Source organism: Thalassophryne amazonica, chromosome 6 (assembly GCF_902500255.1).
Source record: "Thalassophryne amazonica chromosome 6, fThaAma1.1, whole genome shotgun sequence".
Classification (NCBI taxonomy): Eukaryota; Metazoa; Chordata; class Actinopteri; order Batrachoidiformes; family Batrachoididae; genus Thalassophryne; species Thalassophryne amazonica.
The window spans coordinates 127,407,953-127,431,277 of NC_047108.1; the positions used below are offsets into that span (position 1 = coordinate 127,407,953).

Sequence of the window (23,325 nt, forward strand, 5' to 3'; positions counted from 1 at the left end):
AAAACAGCTAACTGATCATCTGCAGAGGAATGGTGTATTTGAAGAGTTTCAGTCAGGTTTTAGAATTCATCATAGTACAGAAACAGCATTAGTGAAGGTTACAAATGATCTTCTTATGGCTTCGGACAGTGGACTCATCTCTGTGCTTGTTCTGTTAGACCTCAGTGCTGCTTTTGATACTGTTGACCATAAAATTTTATTACAGAGATTAGAGCATGTCATAGGTATTAAAGGCACTGCGCTGCGGTGGTTTGAATCATATTTGTCTAATAGATTACAGTTTGTTCATGTAAATGGGGAATCTTGGGAAAAGTGACCAAATGGAAGCTGATTGTTCTCAGTGACAGATGAGATGTGATACAAGATAGCGGAGAGGATTAGAGAAGAAAACAAAAAACAGCGCTAATCTTCTGAAACATGCCTGCTGTTATTCCCAAATGTAGTGCACGTCCCAAACAGAAAGTCTGAATCCAGTTTGGAATTAAAAGGAGAGAGGAGCAGCTTGGTGGGTTTTACCTACCTGTGAGCCGACACAGGTACAGGAACTAAACATTCCTTAAGAGCCGAACCACAACTAAATCTTGTAATGAAAAATACAGTTGTTAAACAAGTGGAAGAAGTCAAACTCCTTGGAGTCTGTACTGACAGCCAGCTGTCCTGGGACAAACAAATAAACAATGTAGTCTCTAAATGGGACGGACTTTGGCAGTGATAAGATGTTCAAGATATTTAACTAAACCAGTGATACCATATGTCATTCAAAGTTTGGTGTTGTCTCAGTTGGATTATTGTGCAGTTGTCTGGTCAAATACTTCAGTAAATAATGTAAAAAAAATTACAGCTTGTGCAAAATTGTATGTGTGTTATTGTATGGCTTTGCCTTACAATATAAAGCGCCTTGGGGCAACTGTTTGTTGTGATTTGGTGCTATATAAATAAAATTGATTTGATTTGAAAATAAAGCTGCATGTGTGGTGTTAAAATGTGACTTTAGGACGAGTGTGGATACAATGCATAAGCGCCTCTCTTGGCTTTTGGTGAGGGACAGGTGGCTATATGCAAAAGCAAACTTTTTAAGAAATATTATTATAACTCAGATACCGTCTGTCCTTTACCAACAACTGCCTTTTAGCAAGGATACTCATTTTTATCCAACCAGGCATGCCAAAGGACTGTGTTTCATTTTGCCTAAATGTAGAACAAACCAGAGTCAATGGACAGTGATGTTTCGAGCCATGAGAGAATGGAATCATTTACCACAAAAGTTAAGGGAATTGAGCAGTGGACTGGGTTTTAAAAAGGAACTTAAAAAGTATTATCTGAGGCAAATGGCTGAAGTATTGTGATGTATTATGAATTGATTATGAATGAGTTTATTCTGAATGTATTATGAATTTTCATTATGATTTACAGGAGCAGGGGTGGTGGCCAAGTGGTTAATGTGCTTGGTTTCAGTTCAGAAGGTTCTGGGTTCAAATCCCACCCCTGCCACATTTCTCCATGTAATGTGGAGTTGCATCAGGAAGGGCATCCGGCGTAAAACTTGTGCCAATTCAACATGCAGATCCACCTTGGATTTGCTGTGGCGACCCCGAGTGCAAACAAGGGAGCAGCCGAAGGGACTTACTTACTATTATGATTTACAGGCCTTAATGGAAATCTATTATGTTATTAAATTATTATGTTGAATGGACCCCAGGAAGAGTAGCTGATGCAGTTATACTGCAGATGCTAATGGGGATCCAAATAAATAAACAAATAAACAGGTCAGTGTGAAGAAGATGACAAAAGCCTAAAAGGAATCCACAGTCCTCCACACCTATTCCTTGTTAGTTTATTGTTCCTGCACTAGAAAGGAAACTATTTTTATTCTGAGGATCATGTTTGGAAATTATTATTATTATTATAATAATAAGAGTACTAGCGGGGACTAGAAGGAGAGAGCATATCTCACCCATATTGGCCTCTCTTCATTGGCTTCCTGTTAATTCTAGAATAGAATTTTAAATTCTTCTTCTTACTTATAAGGTTTTGAATAATCAGGTCCCATCTTATCTTAGGGACTTCGTAGTACCATATCACCCCAATAGAGCGCTTCGCTCTCAGACTGCAGGCTTACTTGTAGTTCCTAGGGTTTGTAAGAGTAGAATGGGAGGCAGAGCCTTCAGCTTTCAGGCTCCTCTCCTGTGGAACCAGCTCCCAATTCAGATCAGGGAGACAGACACCCTCTCTACTTTTAAGATTAGGCTTAAAACTTTCCTTTTTGCTAAAGCTTATAGTTAGGGCTGGATCAGGTGACCCTGAACCATCCCTTAGTTATGCTGCTATAGACTTAGACTGCTGGGGGGTTCCCATGATGCACTGTTTCTTTCTCTTTTTGCTCTGTATGCACCACTCTGCATTTAATCATTAGTGATCGATCTCTGCTCCCCTCCACAGCATGTCTTTTTCCTGGTTCTCTCCCTCAGCCCCAACCAGTCCCAGCAGAAGACTGCCCCTCCCTGAGCCTGGTTCTGCTGGAGGTTTCTTCCTGTTAAAAGGGAGTTTTTCCTTCCCACTGTAGCCAAGTGCTTGCTCACAGGGGGTCGTTTTGACCGTTGGGGTTTTACATAATTATTGTATGGCCTTGCCTTACAATATAAAGCGCCTTGGGGCAACTGTTTGTTGTGATTTGGCGCTATATATAAAAAAAGTGACTCTCTGATCAGGGAAGGCATCTTTAATGCAACATCTGATTCTGAAGTCTGTTTCCTGTCAGTCTTTGAGTTTGCTTATCACATAAAATGACCGGAAGAGGATCTGTCAGCAGAAAATCCCCAACAGCACCATACTGGTTGCATGTCTTAATAATTAATATATATGAAATACAAGACATGTTCACTAACTTGGAAAAATTCATGTATCCATCCCCTGTTCATTTAGTTGTGTTACCCTCCATACTGATGTGTTCCCTTGAATTTATATCAAGTGATTTGTTTTCACAAACTGATCTCAGAAAATAAAATAAAACTTGTAAAGTTGTATGATTTTGTTGTTGAATTGTTGTTTAAGTAGACGGTATTGCTTAAATTTTCATTGTTACGCAGATGATACCCAGCTTTATCTATCCATGAAGCCAGAGGACACACACCAATTAGCTAAACTGCAGGATTGTCTTACAGACATAAAGACATGGATGACCTCTAATTTCCTGCTTTTAAACTCAGATAAAACTGAAGTTATTGTACTTGGCCCCACAAATCTTAGAAACATGGTGTCTAACCAGATCGTTACTCTGGATGGCATTTCCCTGATCTCTAGTAATACTGTGAGAAATCTTGGAGTTATTTTTGATCAGGATATGTCATTCAAAGCGCATATTAAACAAATATGTAGGACTGCCTTTTTGCATTTACGCAATATCTCTAAAATCAGAAAGGTCTTGTCTCAGAGTGATGCTGAAAAACTAATTCATGCATTTATTTCCTCTAGGCTGGACTGTTGTAATTCATTATTATCAGGTTGTCCTAAAAGTTCCCTAAAAAGCCTTCAGTTGGTTCAGAATGCTGCAGCTAGAGTACTGACGGGGACTAGCAGGAGAGAGCATATCTCACCCGTGTTGGCCTCTCTTCATTGGCTTCCTGTTAATTCTAGAATAGAATTTAAAATTCTTCTTACTTATAAGGTTTTGAATAATCAGGTCCCATCTTATCTTAGGGACCTCGTAGTACCATATTACCCCATTAGAGCGCTTCGCTCTCAGACTGCGGGCTTACTTGTAGTTCCTAGGGTTTGTAAGAGTAGAATGGGAGGCAGAGCCTTCAGCTTTCAGGCTCCTCTCCTGTGGAACCAGCTCCCAATTCAGATCAGGGAGACAGATACCCTCTCTACTTTTAAGATTAGGCTTAAAACTTTCCTTTTCGCTAAAGCTTATAGTTAGGGCTGGATCGGGTGACCCTGGACCATCCCTTGGTTATGTTGCTTTAGACGTAGACTGTGGGGGGGTTCCCATGATGCACTGTTTCTTTCTCTTTTTGCTCCGTATGCATCACTCTGCATTTAATCATTAGTGATCGATCTCTTTTTCCTGGTTCTTTCCCTCAGCCCCAACCAGTCTCAGCAGAAGACTGCCCCTCCCTGAGCCTGGTTCTGCTGGAGGTTTCTTCCTGTTAAAAGGGAGTTTTTCCTTCCCACTGTGGCCAAGTGCTTGCTCATAGGGGGTCGTTTTGACCGTTGGGGTTTTTCATGATTGTTGTATGGCCTTGCCTTGCAGTGTGGGGCGCCTTGGGGCAACTGTTTGTTGTGATTTGGCGCTATATAAGAAAAAAGTTGATTGATTGATTGATTGAATAGTCTTGACTTTTTTGTTATGGAAGGGGTCATAATTTAGTTTCTCAAATGAGTGCAGTGTATTTCACTAAGAACCAACACCTCTCCTATTCTACCAAATCCAACTCTACACAGCAGTCACTGAATCCGTCCTGTGCATCTCCATTATAGTCTGGATCGGAGTCGCCACAAGACAGCACAGAAACAGACTGTAGTAAACTGCAAGGAGCTCCCCTGCTTACCCTCCAGGACTTCAGAGAACATCACTGAGGATCCCACACATCCTGGACACAACTCCAGCAGACACTACAGAACCATGTTCACCAGAACCAGTAGACATAGTGACGGACAGTTCACCTGCTTCATTGCCCACCCATACACCACGCACTCAACTTCACATTGCACCTTCTCTACATTTAGTGTGGAAGTTACGTGGATACTGAGTCCTGTCTGGAAAGAAATGTATGTCATCTGCATACTGTGTACCACTGTATGTTGTGTACTGCATATTTCATACTATATGTATACTAGCAAGACACCAACTGCTGGAATCAAATATTTGGCAGATCATTTTGATTCTTATTCTGATTCATGTCCACAACTTTAAAACTACCTTCACCACCACAGGTTCTCAAAAGTTTTATTACACAACAGAGCAGAGGGGCTTTTACACGTCACAGGAAAGTCCCACTTGTAAAACTACTGGAGAATCTCTTTACAGGCAGTTACTGTGGTGATCCCCCTTGCTGGACCCATGAAATGAAAATGAAATAAAATATGTTGTAATATATTGAATTTGTAATGACATGTAGCATGTAGCAAGCTCACGGGATAAAAACTACCTGCTGAGCTTGTTGTGGGTTAAAGGTCATATGGAGGTTTGGATATTTTATGGATGAAACTAACAACCCGAAAGTTTGCATCAGTTTACAGGAAATGGTCAAGTAAAAACAAAAAAAGAAGTGGGAAAGTCCCAGCAGTCCCTGAAGCGCACTGTGCTGAAGCCCCGCCCCAAGGCTTCACCTCTGCTCAGAAGCCCCGCCCCTGCGCTAAAACGATGTCCTAATCTTTGTTGCTGCTCTGACAGTGAACATTTAGTAACACCGCAGGATAGCGTACTATTCATTAAAATGCGTCTGTGGATGCTGTTGATGGGGTCGACGGTGGGTTTTGTGGTGAGTACATCTTTTATCCACGTTTTAAACTCGTATCATGTTCATATGTGTAACTGTGTCACTGCTGCTGCCAACTTCTGTTTTCTACGTTTGAGCCAAATGCTTTATTTCAGATTATTTTTCTAGTGGAAAGATGTTCTGGGTATTGTTGCAGGGCTACGTGTTATTATCTTACTGTATTACACATCTCTTCTTTGAAAAGTACTTTCACTTTCGACCAGAAGCTGCAGTGCGTTCGCAATGTTGCCAAATCTTTTGAGAAACAAGCAGTTCGGCTCTCAAAAAACCAAACAGACAACAGCAAAACTGTTATAGACACAACCATCAATAAAGATTTCGCTACTGTTACCAATAATAATAATAATACATAAATAATAGTATCTATTACTACTGCCATGGTAATCTCAAAATGTATTCAAATCTTTTGACCTCTAAACCAAGAAACATTGATTTTCATGCGTTATTGTATGAAAATGTTCACAAAAAATAATACACGCACACAAAATCCAAATTTGGGGAAAATAGATCGCTAATTTTTTTTTAGTAATCTTGGTGATGTCACAACATAAACAAAATAAAGGTAAAACATCAGACACCAGGTTAAACAGCCTCAATGGCAATATATATAATAGTTTAAATAAAATCAGCTTTTGTGACACATATACATACATATATGTATGTAACATGGTTTGTTAACATGATCACTCAAAACCATTAAATGCTGTTACCTTATATTGCAGAGAAACTGAAAATAACTAAATTGGGTAAAGTTAACTTTGCCATATGAGATGAATAGAAAAAGGGTTTGTTTGCTGGTGGGCATGTACACCTGTGTGCTTCCTGGACCTGTCTGAGCTTCCTGCAGGAAATTACATTATTGTCACATTCATGATGGAATTCATGTGCAGGTGCTACGTATTTTTGTCTTTTCAACATGTGTGTGGTTGAAGTTACGTGTAGCTTGTAATGAGCTTGTTGTTTCCCAAAGCCTTCAGAATCTCCATGATGATGATAATAATAATAATAATAATAATGTAGTTGTATTGAGTAGAGAAGTAGAAACAAAGAGAAACTGGTTTGTCTTCTGTTTTGAATGTGTGGGACTTCCCAGCGTGTCCCTCTTTGTTCCTGTTATCACTAAATCTGACCTAAACTGTCTGCATGTGTCACGTTTATTTGACAGGTGGTGTCGGCTGCTGGGTTCTGTGATCCGGCAACGGAGTACGAGAGTAATGGCCAGTGCTGCCAAAAGTGTGATCCAGGTACGTGCGACACGCAGGGGAATGTAAGTTTTATCACGTGTGACTGGCTGCACAGGGAGAGGTGCTGACAACGAGGACCATTGTTTGGCTGAAGGGCACTGCGGCATGAGCTGTAGCTGACAGGGTGTGTCTTAACACTCTTACTGTTAAAGGGGAAAAAACATTAGTGAACAACATGAACGCGGGAAGTCCCTAAAAGTTTTAAAGTACTGTAAATGGGCACAGACTAGATCATGTTCAGCCATTGTTTTTGAGAAGTCAGACAAAGGTGAAACTTTTTAAATTGTTCTTTCTGTTCAGTGTTTCTCTGACCCACAACCACCCAAAAAATAAAAAAAGAAGCACACATTTTCCAATAGAAATCAGATAATAGAGATCAAACTTTAAATGTGTGCAAATTTAGATTAATCTACCATTTGTAGTGAAGGTTACAAATGATCTTCTTATGGCCTCGGACAGTGGACTCATCTCTGTGCTTGTTCTGTTAGACCTCAGTGCTGCTTTTGATACTGTTGACCATAAAATTTTATTACAGAGATTAGAGCATGTCATAGGTATTAAAGGCACTGCACTGCGGTGGTTTGAATCATATTTATCTAATAGATTACAATTTGTTCATGTAAATGGGGAATCTTCTTCACAGACTAAGGTTAATTATGGAGTTCCACAAGGTTCTGTGCTAGGACCAATTTTATTCACTTTATGCATGCTTCCCTTAGGCAATATTATTAGTATTACATGGATGACCTCTAATTTCCTGCTTTTAAACTCAGATAAAACTGAAGTTATTGTACTTGGCCCTACAAATCTTAGAAACATGGTGTCTAACCAGATCCTTACTCTGGATGGCATTACCCTAACCTCTAGTAATACTGTGAGAAATCTTGGAGTCATTTTTGATCAGGATATGTCATTCAAAGCGCATATTAAACAAATATGTAGGACTGCTTTTTTGCATTTCCGCAATATCTCTAAAATTAGAAAGGTCTTGTCTCAGAGTGATGCTGAAAAACTAATTCATGCATTTATTTCCTCTAGGCTGGACTATTGTAATTCATTATTATCAGGTTGTCCTAAAAGTTCTCTGAAAAGCCTTCAGTTAATTCAAAACGCTGCAGCTAGAGTACTAACAGGGACTAGAAGGAGAGAGCATATCTCACCCATATTGGCCTCTCTTCTTTGGCTTCCTGTTAATGCTAGAATAGAATTTAAAATTCTTCTTCTTACTTATAAGGTTTTGAATAATCAGGTCCCATCTTATCTTAGGGACCTCATAGTACCATATTACCCCATTAGAGCGCTTCGCTCTCAGACTGCGGGCTTACTTGTAGTTCCTAGGGTTTGTAAGAGTAGAATGGGAGGCAGAGCCTTCAGCTTTCAGGCTCCTCTCCTGTGGAACCAGCTCCCAATTCAGATCAGGGAGACAGATACCCTCTCTACTTTTAAGATTAGGCTTAAAACTTTCCTTTTCGCTAAGGCTTATAGTTAGGGCTGGATCGGGTGACCCTGGACCATCCCTTGGTTATGTTGCTTTAGACGTAGACTGTCTTTCATAATTATTGTATGGCCTTGCCTTGCAATGTGGAGCGCCTTGGGGCAACTGTTTGTTGTGATTTGGCGCTATACAAGAAAAAAGTTGATTGATTGATTGATTGCCCCACTCTTATCAATGCACTCACTTATTTAAGGTCGGTGAGGGGGATCCTCGTTTCAAATCAGACCAGAAAATCAACAAGGTCACTTAGAGTTTCTGTGTAGGCTCTCAGTTGTCTGAAGATCCTCTGTAGTTTTTCCCCTACTCCTGCTAAATAAGGGAGAGACACTCCTCTTCTTCTTGTCTCCGTCTCCTGTCTATCTGGTCTCTTTGTTCTCTGGGACTTCTACACATTGTCCAGGGACCATCGTGGGTACCCACATACTGTGAGGGCTTTCCGGACAAGTTGTTATTCTTTAGCCCTTCCCTCTGCAGTTGTGGGCACCTGTAGGGCTCTGTGTTGAAGAGTCCTGATCACTCTGAGCTTGTGTTCAAGGGGGTGGTTTGAGCCAAAGAGCAGATATTGGTCAGTGTGAGTTGGTTTTCTGTAAACCCCTGTCTGGAGCTGCCTGTTCTCTCTAATGGTAACATCACAGTCCAAGAAGGCTAAATGGTTGTTTCTGGCATCCTCACGTGTGAACTTGATGTTGGCGTCCACCGAGTTGATGTGTTCTGTAAAGTGTTCAACTAACTGTTGCTTGATTTTAACCCATGTGTCATCAACATATCTGAAACAGTGACTGGGAGAGATGCCCGTGAAAGACGTCAAGGAGTCGTCAAGGCATCTCTCCCAGTCAGGAAAATTGTAACGAACACTACATAGGTGAGACTAAGCAACCTTTACACAAAAGGCTATACCAGCACCGCAGAGAGGGCGCCAGTGGACCTCAGTCTGCAGTTCATCTCCACCTTAAAGACACTAACCACACGTTTGAGGACAAGGAAGTTAAAATATTAACGTTTGAAACCCAGCCTTAACCGGGGAGGGGGTCTGAGACACGCTTTATCCCCTGTTTACAATGGGGTACTCAGGTCAAAGCAGTTTCAGTCTTTTGTTCATGGTAATGAGTCATTCACGTCATCAGCAGAGTCATCAAGGGAGCCATCAAGAAAGGCATCCATCCCATCATTAGGAGGGACAGCTGCCCTGTCATTAGGAGGGTGCTAACAAGAGCACAATAGTTGCTAATTAGAGCTATTGTTTAGTCACTAGCCTGTAACAGTCTGCCTCTCAGTAGGAGGGGTCTGGTTAGGTTTAAAACTCCAGCTTTTGTTGGCTTCTGTTCATTAGTCTCTACAAGAGTCAGACAGAAGTCAGACTTCCAGAGCAAGAATTTTAGCTGAGGAAGCTTCTGCGATTTGAAGCAAAACGTCCTTACGTCAAGCAACCCAGTCCAGTCGAAGATTCAAGGTTCTCTACTAAGGTCACTTAGACAAGGTCTTTAATCTGAAAATTCCTCCTGGTGCGTTCCAGGAGGAATTCCTAGCACATTTACCATCCATGGAACCACCCCTGGATGGGAACCATCCTTTCAGTCCTGGAGGGCAAACACCCAAGCAGAAACCTGGCCATCATATAAAACATGGTCACCCTCCTCTCAGCCTGATCATGTCCATTAGTGGGTACCACATGGCCAAAATATCATAGCTCATGTTTCCTCACAATGCAATTCCAGCATTCCAGCAGTACCCAAGGAGGCCTGGTGCCAAGAACATCCAGTGGTGACCTTAGATTACTGGTTAGCGCCCAAGTCTCTCAATCATACGATGACAGAGGGAGCATCAGAACCTTAAAGACTTGGACAAACACCTATTTCCACTGGTCTCATAACTCCAGGCAGCTCTTGATCTCAAACCTCTTGATCTCTTGAGCTCTTGATCTCGGAGACGTGAGCATCACTGCTGGGATAAGACCTCATACATATAAAGGGATCGCATTTATATAGTGCTGTTTCATCTGGTACAGATGCTGAAATCACTTTAAGCTCGAGACATCACTTCCCTGCAATAAACTTCTAAAGGTCGAGTCCAAGAAGTCATTCAAAGCCTGGATCTTCAGCTTAATCCAGGACATTCACAAACACAGACACTCCGATTCCTCACTCAGCTTCTCAAGTGGTCCCATCAGAGCATCAAAGATCACAGCATCGTCCGTCTCATACATGCAAGTGACACAAATGACATATTCCACAGAGCTGTGTTTTAAAGTGAAATGAAATAATGCTTTGCAGGAACATACATGACGTCACACGGCAGTTGCCTGGAGCCTCAGTGCATCGCGTGTGGAGACAATGAATATCAGGAATCCTACACAACAGAGTCCAAGTGTAAACGGCAGCCGTACTGCGACCCAAGTGAGTCTGTGACATGTTAACCAAAACCGGTCCGTGTGAGAACCTTTGTTTGGAACAGCAGCACTCATCATGTCTCTGTTTTGTTTTGTTTTTCTGTTTGTTTGTTTGTTTGTTTTCCAGATAAAAACTTTGACTTTATTGAGCATCATAAGAGCAAAACCCAACGAAGCACCTGTATGTGCAAACTGGGTTTCCACTGCTCCAGTGAAACCTGCTTAACCTGTGTGCCTCACAGAACCTGTGGACCCGGATATGGGGTTCAGTCCAAAGGTATGAAATGTGTTTCACACTGAAAACACAACAAATGACTTTCTGGTTGCAGGATGCATTGATTTTTTTTTTTTTTTTTTTACTTTTCACTGTTTTCAGGTGACCATGCACACGACACTGTGTGTGAAGTTTGCTCCCCAGGGACATTTTCTAATGAAACGTCTTGGGATGGTTCCTGTCAGAAATGGACAGAGTGAGTACACATTTATTCCCAAATTTGAAGAACTGGCCACGCCCTGCTTTGTGCACGACAATGGTCTGAGGAATCTTTGTCACCATAGAACTCAGTGTCTCTACACTTTCTTCTGCTTTGGGCCCAGTGCTACAGGTGTGGCCAGAGGTTCACATACTCTCATCATGGGTGTGAATGTCATGGTAATTTTGGGCTTTTAATGATGTTTCTGTGTAGGCTCTCAGTTGTCCAGGTGGTTTCCATAGTAGAGAAGCTTGAATCTTCGAATGGACTGGGTTGCTTGACGCGAGAACGTTTCGCTTCAAATCGCAGAAGCTTCCTCAGCTAAAATTCTTGCTCTGGTGGTCTGACTTCTGTCTTGACTCTTGTCGAGAAGAAAACCTTTTAATGATGTCTTTGAACTGTTCTTTTGCCAGGGTGGAATGATTGTACAGCAAACATCATTAATGACCTTAAAAAGGCAAGAATTGGATGCACACGTTTGAATTTATATCGGATCTTCTCTAATCCTCACAGGGTCAAAATTATACATACATGCTCAAATATATGCATACACCCCCACTAATATTTAAAATGTCTCTTGGTTAAATGTCTCTTAGCAAGCTGCACGTCAACCAAATGCTTTTGGTAGTCATCAACAAGGTTCGGGCTGGATAATTAACCACTCTTCTTGGCAGAATTGGTAGAGTTGGATAGTTTCCTGGAATGGACCAGGCTTTTAAGCTTCATCCACTAATTTTCAAAAAAGCTGAGGTCGCAGCTTTGGAAAGGGCATTCTGAATTCCTGCTTCATCCAACCCACAAGCAGTTCTGGTGTGTTTGGGATAATTGTATTGTTAGAACACCCAATTGTGGCCAAGGTTCAAACGTCTAGTTGTTGATTTGTGGTGTCGTTGAAGAATTTTGAGGTGGTCCTCATTCTTCATTATTCCACCCACTTTGTGCAATGCACCGGTACCACTGGCACCAAAGCCTCTGAAAGCTTCACCTTGACTCCTCCAAACATACACTCAACAAAAATATAAATGCAACACTTTTGGTTTTGCTCCCATTTTGTATGAGATGAACTCAAAGATCTAAAACTTTTTCCACATACTCAATATCACCATTTCTCTCAAATATTGTTCACAAACCAGTCTAAATCTGTGATAGTGAGCACTTCTCCTTTGCTGAGATAATCCATCCCACCTCACAGGTGTGCCATATCAAGATCAATCAACTTCAACTTTTTTCTTGTATAGCGCCAAATCACAACAAACAGTTGCCCCAAGGCGCTCCACATTGCAAGGCAAGGCCATACAATAATTAAAGATGCTGATTAGACACCATGATTAGTGCACAGGTGTGCCTTAGACTGCCCACAATAAATGATGAGTCCATGATGAGTGTATGTAAACCTCTGACCACAATTGTATACTTTTTTCCTAATGTTTTTTTTCTAATGTACTTTAATTTCTAATGTTATTGGCTTGGCTAGATTACTCCCACTTATTTCCGACTCCTCACTATTACGGACCAAGCTGTAGACCCCTTTGTACACTGAAAAAAGAAAATACTTGAACCAGCTTAATTAAATTGTTTGAATTGTAACACCTGAATGAATTAAGTTAACACACGTGTTGTAGTGAATAACACTGTTAAACAGCATTTAATGCAGATTCAGGTAGAAGAGGGTAGTTTTAACAGCGAGGATCAGTTTTAGAAAGCACAAGGAAAATATGGCAACTAATAGGAACAAATACCAAACTATGATTACTGAGGGGACGTGATTAAAACACAGAAGCTGCAGAGGATAAAGACGGGGACTTGAAGGAGAAAAGCAAAATTGACAAGACTGAGTCAAACTAAAAAGAAACTAGAGAAAGCCCTGTACATTGTGCCATTCTCTAAGGGAAAACAACACAGAGAAACCACAGGAGTGCTCTGTGGAACAAACCAAACCAGAGAACATATGTAGATCCACTGTAAGGGAGGAAGATAACACAGAGGGAGAATGGAACAAATAATAACCGATTAATGAAATGGTGCGCATTTAACACACACCTTTTCGCCATGAGGTTCTTCAGTTTTTTTTTACTTTGGTCTCAACAGGAAACTAATTTGTTGTTCAAAAAATCTTTAAACTCCATAGAATATGTTAGCAGCATCAGCCCCTCCTCTGCTATGAGCACAGTCCATGCACAGCTCTACACTCACTGGCTGCACCTACAAAGTTCGGCGCATTTGCAGGGCATTTCATATTCCTGTTGATTTTTGTGTCCAAGATATCTAAAAAAGTAAGGAAAGGCATCAAAGGTGTGATCCATACCCAGCACCTATATAACACTGGGACATGTTATCATAATGTAACTTACTCCATTTGATTCCAAATGATTTACAGATTGATGTCAGCTTTGCAAAGTCTCTCTAGCCCTATTGCTTGGCAGAGCTATCTTGGAAAATGTTTTTCTTTTTGACGATCATGACCTTTGACCAATAATGCAACCAATGCTAATCATTTGGAAACACTCACTTAAGGATTTTTCTTGCCAAGTTCAGTGAAAATCTGCTCACCTGTTTTTGAGTTATTTTGTACACACACATGAGCATGAGTGCACAGAGTCATGTACACATTTCAGTGAAATATTTTAGGTCGGCCTTAAAAAAAAAAAAAACAGCTTGTATGTATTACATTAATATGGGGTAGTTTTCAAAATTTAAATATGTAGCATTCCAAAATTTTTCTATTTGTCCATAATTTTATGCTGAAACCAGCCACTAGGGGTGATAGAGACATTTTGTTTCTCTTTGTCTTAGCCGTTGTGTTGTCCCTTTTTGTAATATTTGCATATTGGCAGACAGAGTCACAAAGCACTGGCATGCAGTCTTGCGTGCCACAAGATTGCATGAAATTGCAGGGATCAAATTAGTGCAAAGGTCAAGCTGGCTTTTCAAGCATACAAACTAATGACACACATTGGCACAGATGAGTGTCAATGTAGTTTAAGAATCCTAATTTTTTACTGCAGAATATGCAAATTCTCATGAATTTGCTGTTTTCTCACAAATATGGCAACAAGCAGGCAACAATAATATTGCAAACTTCAAGGAATGCTTGGATTTGTCGGAAATATGTGCTGTCAAAATGCTAGTTTAGCATTAGCAAACAGTTGAGTTCTTTAATTGTGAAAACCTGAAACCCAGCAACACATTTTAGTACACCTCACCTCTGTTACACAGTAAACGTACACTACATAATTAAGTAATATTGTGTACAGTCACAGTGTTGAGTTTGTTTGAACTCCATATCTAAAGGCCTCCTGTCTTTGCAGATGCGAGGATGGATACCCCGTTGAAAAAAGTGGGACAGCTGTATCTGATAATATCTGTGGTAAGTACTGCAGACTGTGTTTAGTCGGTTGCTCTCTGCGGCTCTGTGGTTAAATCTGGCGTCTAACTCAGAGCAAAACTCTCGCGTTTGACAAATCCACTGTACTGCTGAATGACAAATCACAGCCGACATTCTGCGGTTACAGATCAAAACATTTCACTTCCACTCAGTTCCTGCGGCGCTGTGTTTGTCTACTTTTGGTTGCAGCTTCACAAAGATGAATTGTGATGTGCAACACGTGCAGAAGTTGTTTTTCTGAGATGAAACACAGAGCTGACTTGACTCATCTCAATAAAATTGTGCAGATGATCTAATTTATTGTAATTATTATGTCAGCCAAGGTGTGTGGTGTATTTGAGAAAAGCATGCTTTTAAAAATCACAGTGCAAATAGTAACTCCCGTCGGCTGCTCGCTTGTTTGCACTCGGAGTCGCCACAGCAGATTCAAGGTGGATCTGCATGTTGAATTGGCACAAGTTTTACGCCGGTTGCCCTTCCTGACGCAAATGTGGCAGGGGTGGGATTTGAACCGGGATCCTTACACACTGAAACCAAGTGCACTAACCAGTTGGCCACCACCCCTGCTAAAAATCACAATGCAAATATGTTGGCAAATTAAAAAAAAAAAAAGTTTACATCTATCTATAAAGCAAGAAGCGTGAGTGGGAGTATGTGGCTCGCATATATCTCTATTTGTCAAATCGGCCTCAGCTTTCGGATATGGTTTGCCCGTAGCACGATGATGTACATCCTTTATTATGAAAATTTTGGGAATTAATTTTCAAAACCTTTATTTTGATTAACATTGTAACATTCCTATTTCCAAGATGGCGTGGCTCGCTGATGTTACTGGTAGCAAAGTTTATCAACATCAGATAGTTCATGTTGCTCACACCATTTCACAATAAAACATTTAATGCCAGTATCCCATCAAATACTTTTACTGTGAAGGCATGCTGTCAGTGTTCTTTGCGACTGAGTTTAACTTGACAACACTGAGGAGACGTTAGCGAAAATCCTTTTTTTTTTTTTTGCAAACAGCGACAAATTTCCCACTATTTGTACAATGTTTCAGTAAGAATAAAATAAAATAAAATCTTATACTTGCTGTGAGTTCAAGTTTAAATAAACTGTGTTCAGAAGGTGGGGGTACTGAGGATTTCCTGTTTTAAATATTCTAAATGTTCCATTCAGTTTTGTCTGAGTCTCTTCCAATAACCTGTTTAAAAGGAATCCTTTTATTTTCATATAATTGATAATAAAACTGAGTTTTTAAAACAATATGAAATACTATATTCAAATAATATAATATGACATCAGTACACCTCTTTGTACATCCCACCTCCAAACACAGCCTCATACGACCATCCATGAGAAATCTACTTTAGCTCCCAATTTTCTTTAGAAATGCAAATTTCCTACGGGCGGTGCACTAGTATAAAAGAAATACCAAGATAAGGAGTGCTGAGCATTAAAGACTAAATAAAAGAAATGTGTGGCTTGATGACACGTCACCTTTAATACTGCGTGAGTCTTTCACAGTATCATCATGTTGATTGTTGTATTTGTGGAATTATGTGTTTGGTTGCAAATCTACCAAATATTCAGATGTTTTATCAGTTAAAAAAAAATCTATATTTTTTTAAATGTACTGTTTTGTAAGAAAAAAAGACAAAACTCAACTTTTGTCAATCAGCATTTGGAAATTTCATATTTTGTCTTTTGTTGACATACTAAATGGGGGGGAGGTGGTAAAAATCCACATTCATATAAAAACATTTGAGGGTGCTTCACTTTTTTGCATATTAATGGAAAAAATATTTGAATCAATTTTCACAGATACATACAGTAGATTTGATTACATTTTTGAGTGGATTAAATCAAAGAGACAATATATATATATGGTGGTTACATACACTTCATAATGCAAAATCTTGGACACATCATCAGTGATAGTACCTGGGGTCATGGGGGGTTTCTGGTCTTTCAACTTCAGACCCCCTCGCCCAGGCGACCCGACCGGGAGTGATCAAATCCCGGCCTGTGTCCAAGAAGCCGTCGCCCACTGCTTGTCCCTCCTGATCCACAACCACCGTGAAGCTCTCTCTGCAGCCTCGAATGCTGCAGTGATGGCCTTTCTCTTGCGTGCTCCGGTGATACCCAGGAGGCTATAGGCCTTGCAGAGTGACTTTCCTGCAAAGCCCCTTACTCCAACTTCGACGGGAAGGCACCTCGCATGCCACCCTCGTCTGCGACACTCCTCCACCAGCTCAGCATACTTCTCCCTCTTCCTCTCACTGGCTTCCTCCATTCTCTCCTCCCAGGGCACTGTAAGCTCCAGCATAATAACGTGCTTAGATGACTCTGAAAACAGAACGATGTCTGGTCTAAGACTGGTTTCCAAGATGTTTTCAGGAAAACGAAGCTGTTTCCCCAGGTCCACCCTCAACTGCCAGTCCTTCCCTGCACCCAGGAGACCTGTCTGGGCCTTCGGTCGGACGGGTGGTTGTTCTCCAGCTCACACAAACGAGATTTCCCGCCTTAATGGTTTCAAGCTCTCGCACTGGACTATGGCAGTATTGATGGACTCAGCAACTACTTTCAGCACCTGGTCATGGCGTCAACGATAGCGACCATCCCCCAGCGCTCTGGGGCAGCTGCTGAGGATGTGCTCCAGAGTTCCTCTCCCCTGGCACAAGGGGCATGCTGAGGTATCAGCCTTGCCCCAAGTGAAAAGGTTCGACGGGCTGGGTAGGACATCATAAACTGACTGGATTAAGAATTTAATGCGGTAGGGTTCTGCCTTCCACAACCCCGGCCACGAGATCTTCCTCTCTATGGCTCCCTCCCATCTGGTCCATGCGCCCTGTTGTCTCAATCCCACCATCTGGCTTGCACGCTGCTCCTCAACCCCAGCTCTCACTTCGCGTTGAACCAGGTCCCGCCTTACCTTTCCCTCAGTTTTGTTATAGTGGATTGTTGGGATAGTACCCAGGCCCACCCGGCCGATTGCCACAGAACCCACAAGCTCCTTGTGACGCAGCCGTGCTTCTGCCTGGTCCACAGCTTCCTGTGCCTTCCACTTTCTGCCAGTCCTCACCTCAATACCTGCTTGGGATACTTTCATGTCCTTGGAATCCCTATATTGGAGCACCTCTCTTGCTCTGATAACCCTAAACTCCTCAGTAAGGCTTTTGATAGGGAGCGTCAGCTTGGTCTTATTGCCGTAAAGGGCAATGCTGCTCAGGCTTCGAGGTAAGCCCAACCAATGACGCAGACGGCTGCTGATCCTCCTCTCAAACCCTTCCACCGTAGAGATGGGAAACTCATACACGAGCAATGGCCACAGTATTTTAGGCAGGATGCCATGCTGGTATAACCACACCTTGAATTTACCCGGAAGACCTGACTTGTCGACTGTTGTCAGCCAACTCTCTAATTGTTCATTAGTTGCCCTAATGGAGGCGGCATCTTTTAGGGAGCAGTCAAAGGTTTTTCCAAGGCTCTTCACAGGTTTCTCTGTGACAGATGGTATACGGGTACCTCCTAGATAGAAGTGGAACCGATCAGTCACCTTCCCTCTCTTCAGGACCAGTGACCTGGATTTTTCTGGCTTAAAGCGCATCCGAGCCCAGGTGGTTAACCTCTCCAAACCTTGGAGGATCCCTCTGCACCCAGGAACTGACACTGTTGTTACTGTCAGGTCATCCATGAATGCCCTGATAGGAGGCTGCCAGATCCCAGACTTAGTTTGGGGGCCTCTACATTCCGGCTCGGCAGACTTGACTAGCATGTTCATGGCCAGGGCAAAGAGTATCACTGAAATAGTACATCCCGTGATAATCCCTTTCGACCCCCTGTGAGCAAGTGCTTGCTCACAGGGGGTCGTTTTGACCGTTGGGGTTTTTACGTAATTATTGTATGGCCTTGCGTTACAATATAAAGCGCCTTGGGGCAACTGTTTGTTGTGATTTGGCGCTATATAAATAAAATTGATTGAAATTGATTGATTGATTCTCCAGCCGATGATACTCTGATGTAACTGTGCCAGAAGTGAACCTTAAGCTAAAGCTATTATAATAATCCATAATGAGGACTTTGATGTTGCTCGGGATGTGTTGCCTCTCCAATGCCGCCTCCACTAGCTTGTGAGGTATGGAACCATACGCATTGGCTAAGTCCAACCATAGTACCGCCAGGTTTCCTTTCCCTTCTCAGGCCTCTCTGATCAGTTGTGTTACCACACCACTGTGTTCCAGGCATCCTGGAAACCCTGGGATCCCCCCGCTTTTGCACTGAGGTGTCAATGTACTGATTCTTCAGGAGGTAGACTGGCAGCCGCTGGGAGAGGATACTGAAAAATATCTTCCCCTCAACGTTAAGCAGTGAGATGGTTCTAAACTGCTCAATGGTGGTTGACCTCTCCTCCTTTGGAACCCAAACCCCTTCTGCGGATCTCCACTGTTGGGCCACCTTACCCCTCCTCCAGATCACCCTCAAGATCCTCCACAGGTGCCGCAGGAGCTTGGGGCACCTTTTATACACCAAGTAAGGTACCCCATTGGGTCCAGGTGCTGAGCTGGACCTGGCAGCCTTGACAACAGCTTGGATTTCTTCCCAACTAGGTGTTTTGATGTTAAAGGCAGTAATCGGAACAGGCGGATTAATCAGGCCTCTGCATTCACCCAAGTCCTCCTCCCGGCCTGCATCGCTATAGGTATTATGGAGATATAAGTCTACCTCCTCCTTTGAGCATATAAGGTGGCCACTACGTTTTTGACCTAGCAACTGTTTGGCACACCCAAACGGGTTTGCCAGAAAGGCAGCACGTCTTTTGGCTCTCTCTCTGGCCTGCCTCCTGTGCCATTCTGCTTGCCGGAGGGTCAACAACCTCTTCCTAAGAATACCTCGAAGTTCTACCAATCCTAACTTCTCGTCCTCACTTGCTCCCTTAAACTGCCTCTTCAGGAGTCGTAGTTCCTGGCGTAGCTGTGAGATCTTTTCTGCCCTGCGGTTCTTGGAGTACTGGTTTGTAATGACTCTCTTTTCTGCCAACCCAAACTTTTCCGTGGTGATACTGATGATCACAGTTGCCATCGTTTGGAGTTACCTATCTGCCCCTCCCCTCATGGTAGCTTCCAGGATACCATCAACATCGTCATCAAATTTCCACCACTCGTACCCCTTACTAGCTGGAGGCCACTTGACCCGCCGATGATGTGGAATGCATGAAGCTTGAACTCCATGAGCTTGGAGGTTCTGGGCTCTGTGGGGTGACTCCCGGCCCAGCTCCTCCTGCGTCTCACCAAGGCCCTCTGGAGCACAGGGGTTCTGGCCGCTATGGGATAATCCCCGGCCTAGTTCCTCCTGCGTCTCTCTGAGACAATTCCTTGAGCGCTGCTCAAACTGTACATTCTTCAAACATCCCATCTTGGTCTGATGAATCTTCAGACCCTGTGGGTTTTTGCAGCTCTTACCGCATACGCATACGGCATTCGTTGTCACTTGTCCATTTGCATAGGTCGTTACCTGGTTATCCGTCCGTTTGGGGTGCTCATTCTCCCCCACTCTCGGGCTCCCCTGGGGGTATGTCTCTTCCCCTCCTCCCCTCATGGTAGCTTCCAGGATACCATCAACATCGTCATCAAATTTCTGCCACTCGTACCCCTTACTAGCTGGAGGCCACTTAACCCGCCGATGATGTGGAATGCATGAAGCTTGAACTCCATGAGCTTGGAGGTTCTGGGCTCTGTGGGGTGACTCCCGGCCCGGCTCCTCCTGCGTCTCACCAAGGCCCTCTGGAGCACAGGGGTTCTGGCCGCTATGGGATAATCCCCTGCCTAGTTCCTCCTGCGTCTCTCTGAGGCTACTCCTTGAGCGCTGCACAAACTGTACATTCTTCAAACATCCCATCTTGGTCTGATGAATCTTCAGACCCCGTGGGTTTTTGCAGCTCTTGCCGCGCATACGGCATTCGTTGTCACTTGTCCATTTGCATAGGTCGTTACCTGGTTATCCGTCCGTTTGGGGTGCTCATTCTCCCCCCCTCTCGGGCTCCCCTGGGGGTATGTCTCTTTGGGACTTTTCGTAGCTAAATTGGGTTCTTCCTCTCAGGAGATGCAGGTCGGGTTGCTAGCCCTTCCTGCCCCGTTTGAAGTCTTTCCGCGTTGTCTGCTGTCTCTCCAAGCTGTCGCCACTCTGTTCATGGTCGTCAACCAGTCTATTCCTGGCTGTCACTGGCCTTGCCAGAAATATATATATATATATATATATTTAGATGCTGTAATGTAAGCCGTGCACACGGTATGCACACTAATGGAGATTTTTCGGATTTGAATTCAGGAGGACCTCTGCTTTATGTAATTTGTGCATCAGGTGATGAATATTTGGTGCCAAGCAGCTCTTGATTGGCAGCACACACCAGATCCAGAGCAAATTCAGATTGAAAACAAACAGATCAGCGGTCCTCCATGATCCAGATTAAGATGCTTTGTTTGAATGAGTTCCTCCACCGTGGGCGCTGTGTTTGTTAATACCTGCTGATTTGACAGCAGGATCTTGTTGAGAAGGTTGTGTCTAAGCTAGCATAAAAATGTTAAGTCTTTGCTCAGGTCAGATTTGGCGTGCTTTGAGGAGTCCTCATCTCATAGGATATTGACTTTGAATATTAGACAAAATAATGAATGTTTATCTTTCACCTCATGAAATATTCTTCCCATTGCGCGAATGAAAAAACATTCATGATTTGTTTTATATAACACCTAAAATAGATCCTTTGATATTTTATTAATTTATAAACAAGAGAAAAGGGACTTAGATTTTGGTGCACGTCACTGATCCTTTGAGTTCAAGAGGTTCCAAACAGTTCAACACGAACTTTAAATAGCAATCCAATCCAGAATTGTTCTCAGTCAACTGACAAAAACAAATCTAATGGTGTCGTCCATAGCTGATGCCGTACAAAAACAAACCCTGCCATGTTTGTTTTTAAGATGAGCGCCGTCATCACGAGAGTAAGCACGTGGCTGTCGCGTCGTCCAATAGCACAAAACATATAGAACCAAATTGGACAGTAAATGGAACAAAATGGAAATTGGTACAAATAATCCAAATCTTTTGACATACAAACCACCAATCAAATGACAAGGATCTATTTGGGCGTTATACAATAATGGATAATAGACATCCTGGACGTATGAACACTTGACTGTCTGTTCTTCCTGTTATTTTACCAGCAGAGAAAACTTCCCGGTGGTACCCAGTTTGGATCTGTTTAGGGGTTTTACTTGTGGCGGCTGTGATTTGCGCCGCTGTATTGATCCTGTGCAAACGCAAAGGTCAGTTTAAAGGCTTCCTTTGATAACTTGCTGTGCAAAAAAACTTTTAGCAATCTCTTTGATGAACTCAAGATTTTGTCTTTTCTTTCTTTTCTGTTAGTGACTCGAGATGCAGAAGGAGAGATGGAGGTAAATGTAACCTCTTTGTCATCTCTGCTGTTTTTTTTTTTTTCATGAAAGCTCAGCAATACAGTTTTGTAAAATCCTGACAAAAATCTAAACTCTATATGGAAACCCATTTAGACCACTGGGAGAAAACAGGCTAACATATATGGAGTTGTGTTATTTCACACCATTCCATATATGTTAGCCTGTTTTGTGGCCAAAATTTCTACGTTTAAATATCATGACTTTAAATATCATGACTTTAAAAGTCAAAATTATGGACCTTTCAAATACAAGTCACAGTTATGACAAAACACTGTCAAATTTTCATCTTTTTATCTAAATTACAACTTAAAAAAGTCAAAATGATGACTTTTTACATAATAACTGTGAAACAATTCATAATAATGATGTCTTAGTCAAATTTTGGACTTTATAATTAGAGTTTTGACTTTTTGTGAAATTGTTTTTTCTTATCATTCTATAATTATTATATTATTATTTTTCTTATCTTTCCATGGTGGAATAAACATAGACTTTGGAAACTAACGTTAATCAACCCCTTAGAATTTTCATAATTGTCATTGTAAGAAATTTAATCTTATTTTTTTGTTGTTGTTGTTTTAGCCTATAAACTTTAATATCACTTATTTTGGACCTATCATTAGTTTGCTGCAAATGTATATAATAAGACCCCTTTACTACCTGCAAGGCTTAACTCATGGCTGACAAGTTGACAGTTTTCACTTATACATACAAACCTTTTTTTTTTTTTTTTTTGACAAATTTATTTGGAATTCATTAACCTGAAAAATAAAAGCGGACATCTAATCATGCTGATACAAAAAGGAAAATGATTGCATTAAATTCATAGAAAGGTACTTTTTTTTCCCTGCAATTACAAGATGAATTGTGTTTGATCCTGCAGGGCTGCATGAAGTCGTGTCTCGAAGGGCGAAAGAAGCCAGAGCAGACTGCCAAAAAAATTACAAACCCCACCTCCGAAGATAAGTCAAAAGTCAATTTGGTAAATGAACATTTGCCCGAGGAAGTCGACGATAATGTGGATGAAGAATCGGTTGGGTCTCCAACTTTTACTGAAAAGGGTAATTTTCTGAGGCAGGAGGTTGGAAAAGACGCGATCCTCTCGCGACAGGAATCACAAACACAATCATCAGAGATATTCTAAAGATGTTCGTCATGAAGCTGCTGATAGAATGGAGTTTTAAATGATATCTGTGTTTGATGTGTCATGTCTGAGAGACTTGAAGCAGTCACATCCACCTTTTCAGAATATGAGTCATCAGTCACTTAAAAAACAAAGTTTGTCACCTAAAACATTCCACAGACAGTCCGAGAGCGCACCTGAAAAATAAAAAGGGGTGGGGGGAGTTTCAGCTCATGAAGGAAAAATAAA

The 23,325-nt window shown here is 42.0% G+C and overlaps 1 protein-coding gene across 2 annotated transcripts; it reads left to right on the top strand.

Annotated features, from left to right (window-relative positions):
• Nucleotides 1-5,360: 5,360 nt before the first annotated feature.
• cd40 (CD40 molecule, TNF receptor superfamily member 5) lies at nucleotides 5,361-23,321 on the top strand. 2 transcript variants are annotated; one of them, XM_034173408.1, is made up of 9 exons: nucleotides 5,361-5,483; nucleotides 6,667-6,745; nucleotides 10,511-10,633; nucleotides 10,754-10,903; nucleotides 11,003-11,096; nucleotides 14,408-14,466; nucleotides 21,702-21,803; nucleotides 21,904-21,932; nucleotides 22,837-23,321. In XM_034173408.1, exons 1-9 carry the CDS (start codon nucleotides 5,439-5,441, stop codon nucleotides 23,095-23,097), a joined length of 942 nt encoding a protein of 313 aa, XP_034029299.1. In that variant the 5' UTR covers nucleotides 5,361-5,438; the 3' UTR covers nucleotides 23,098-23,321. The 2 variants fall into 2 exon arrangements, with proteins under 2 accessions (XP_034029299.1, XP_034029301.1); XM_034173410.1 differs by having other exon boundaries at nucleotides 21,705-21,803.
• The last annotated feature ends 4 nt before the right edge of the window (nucleotides 23,322-23,325 follow it).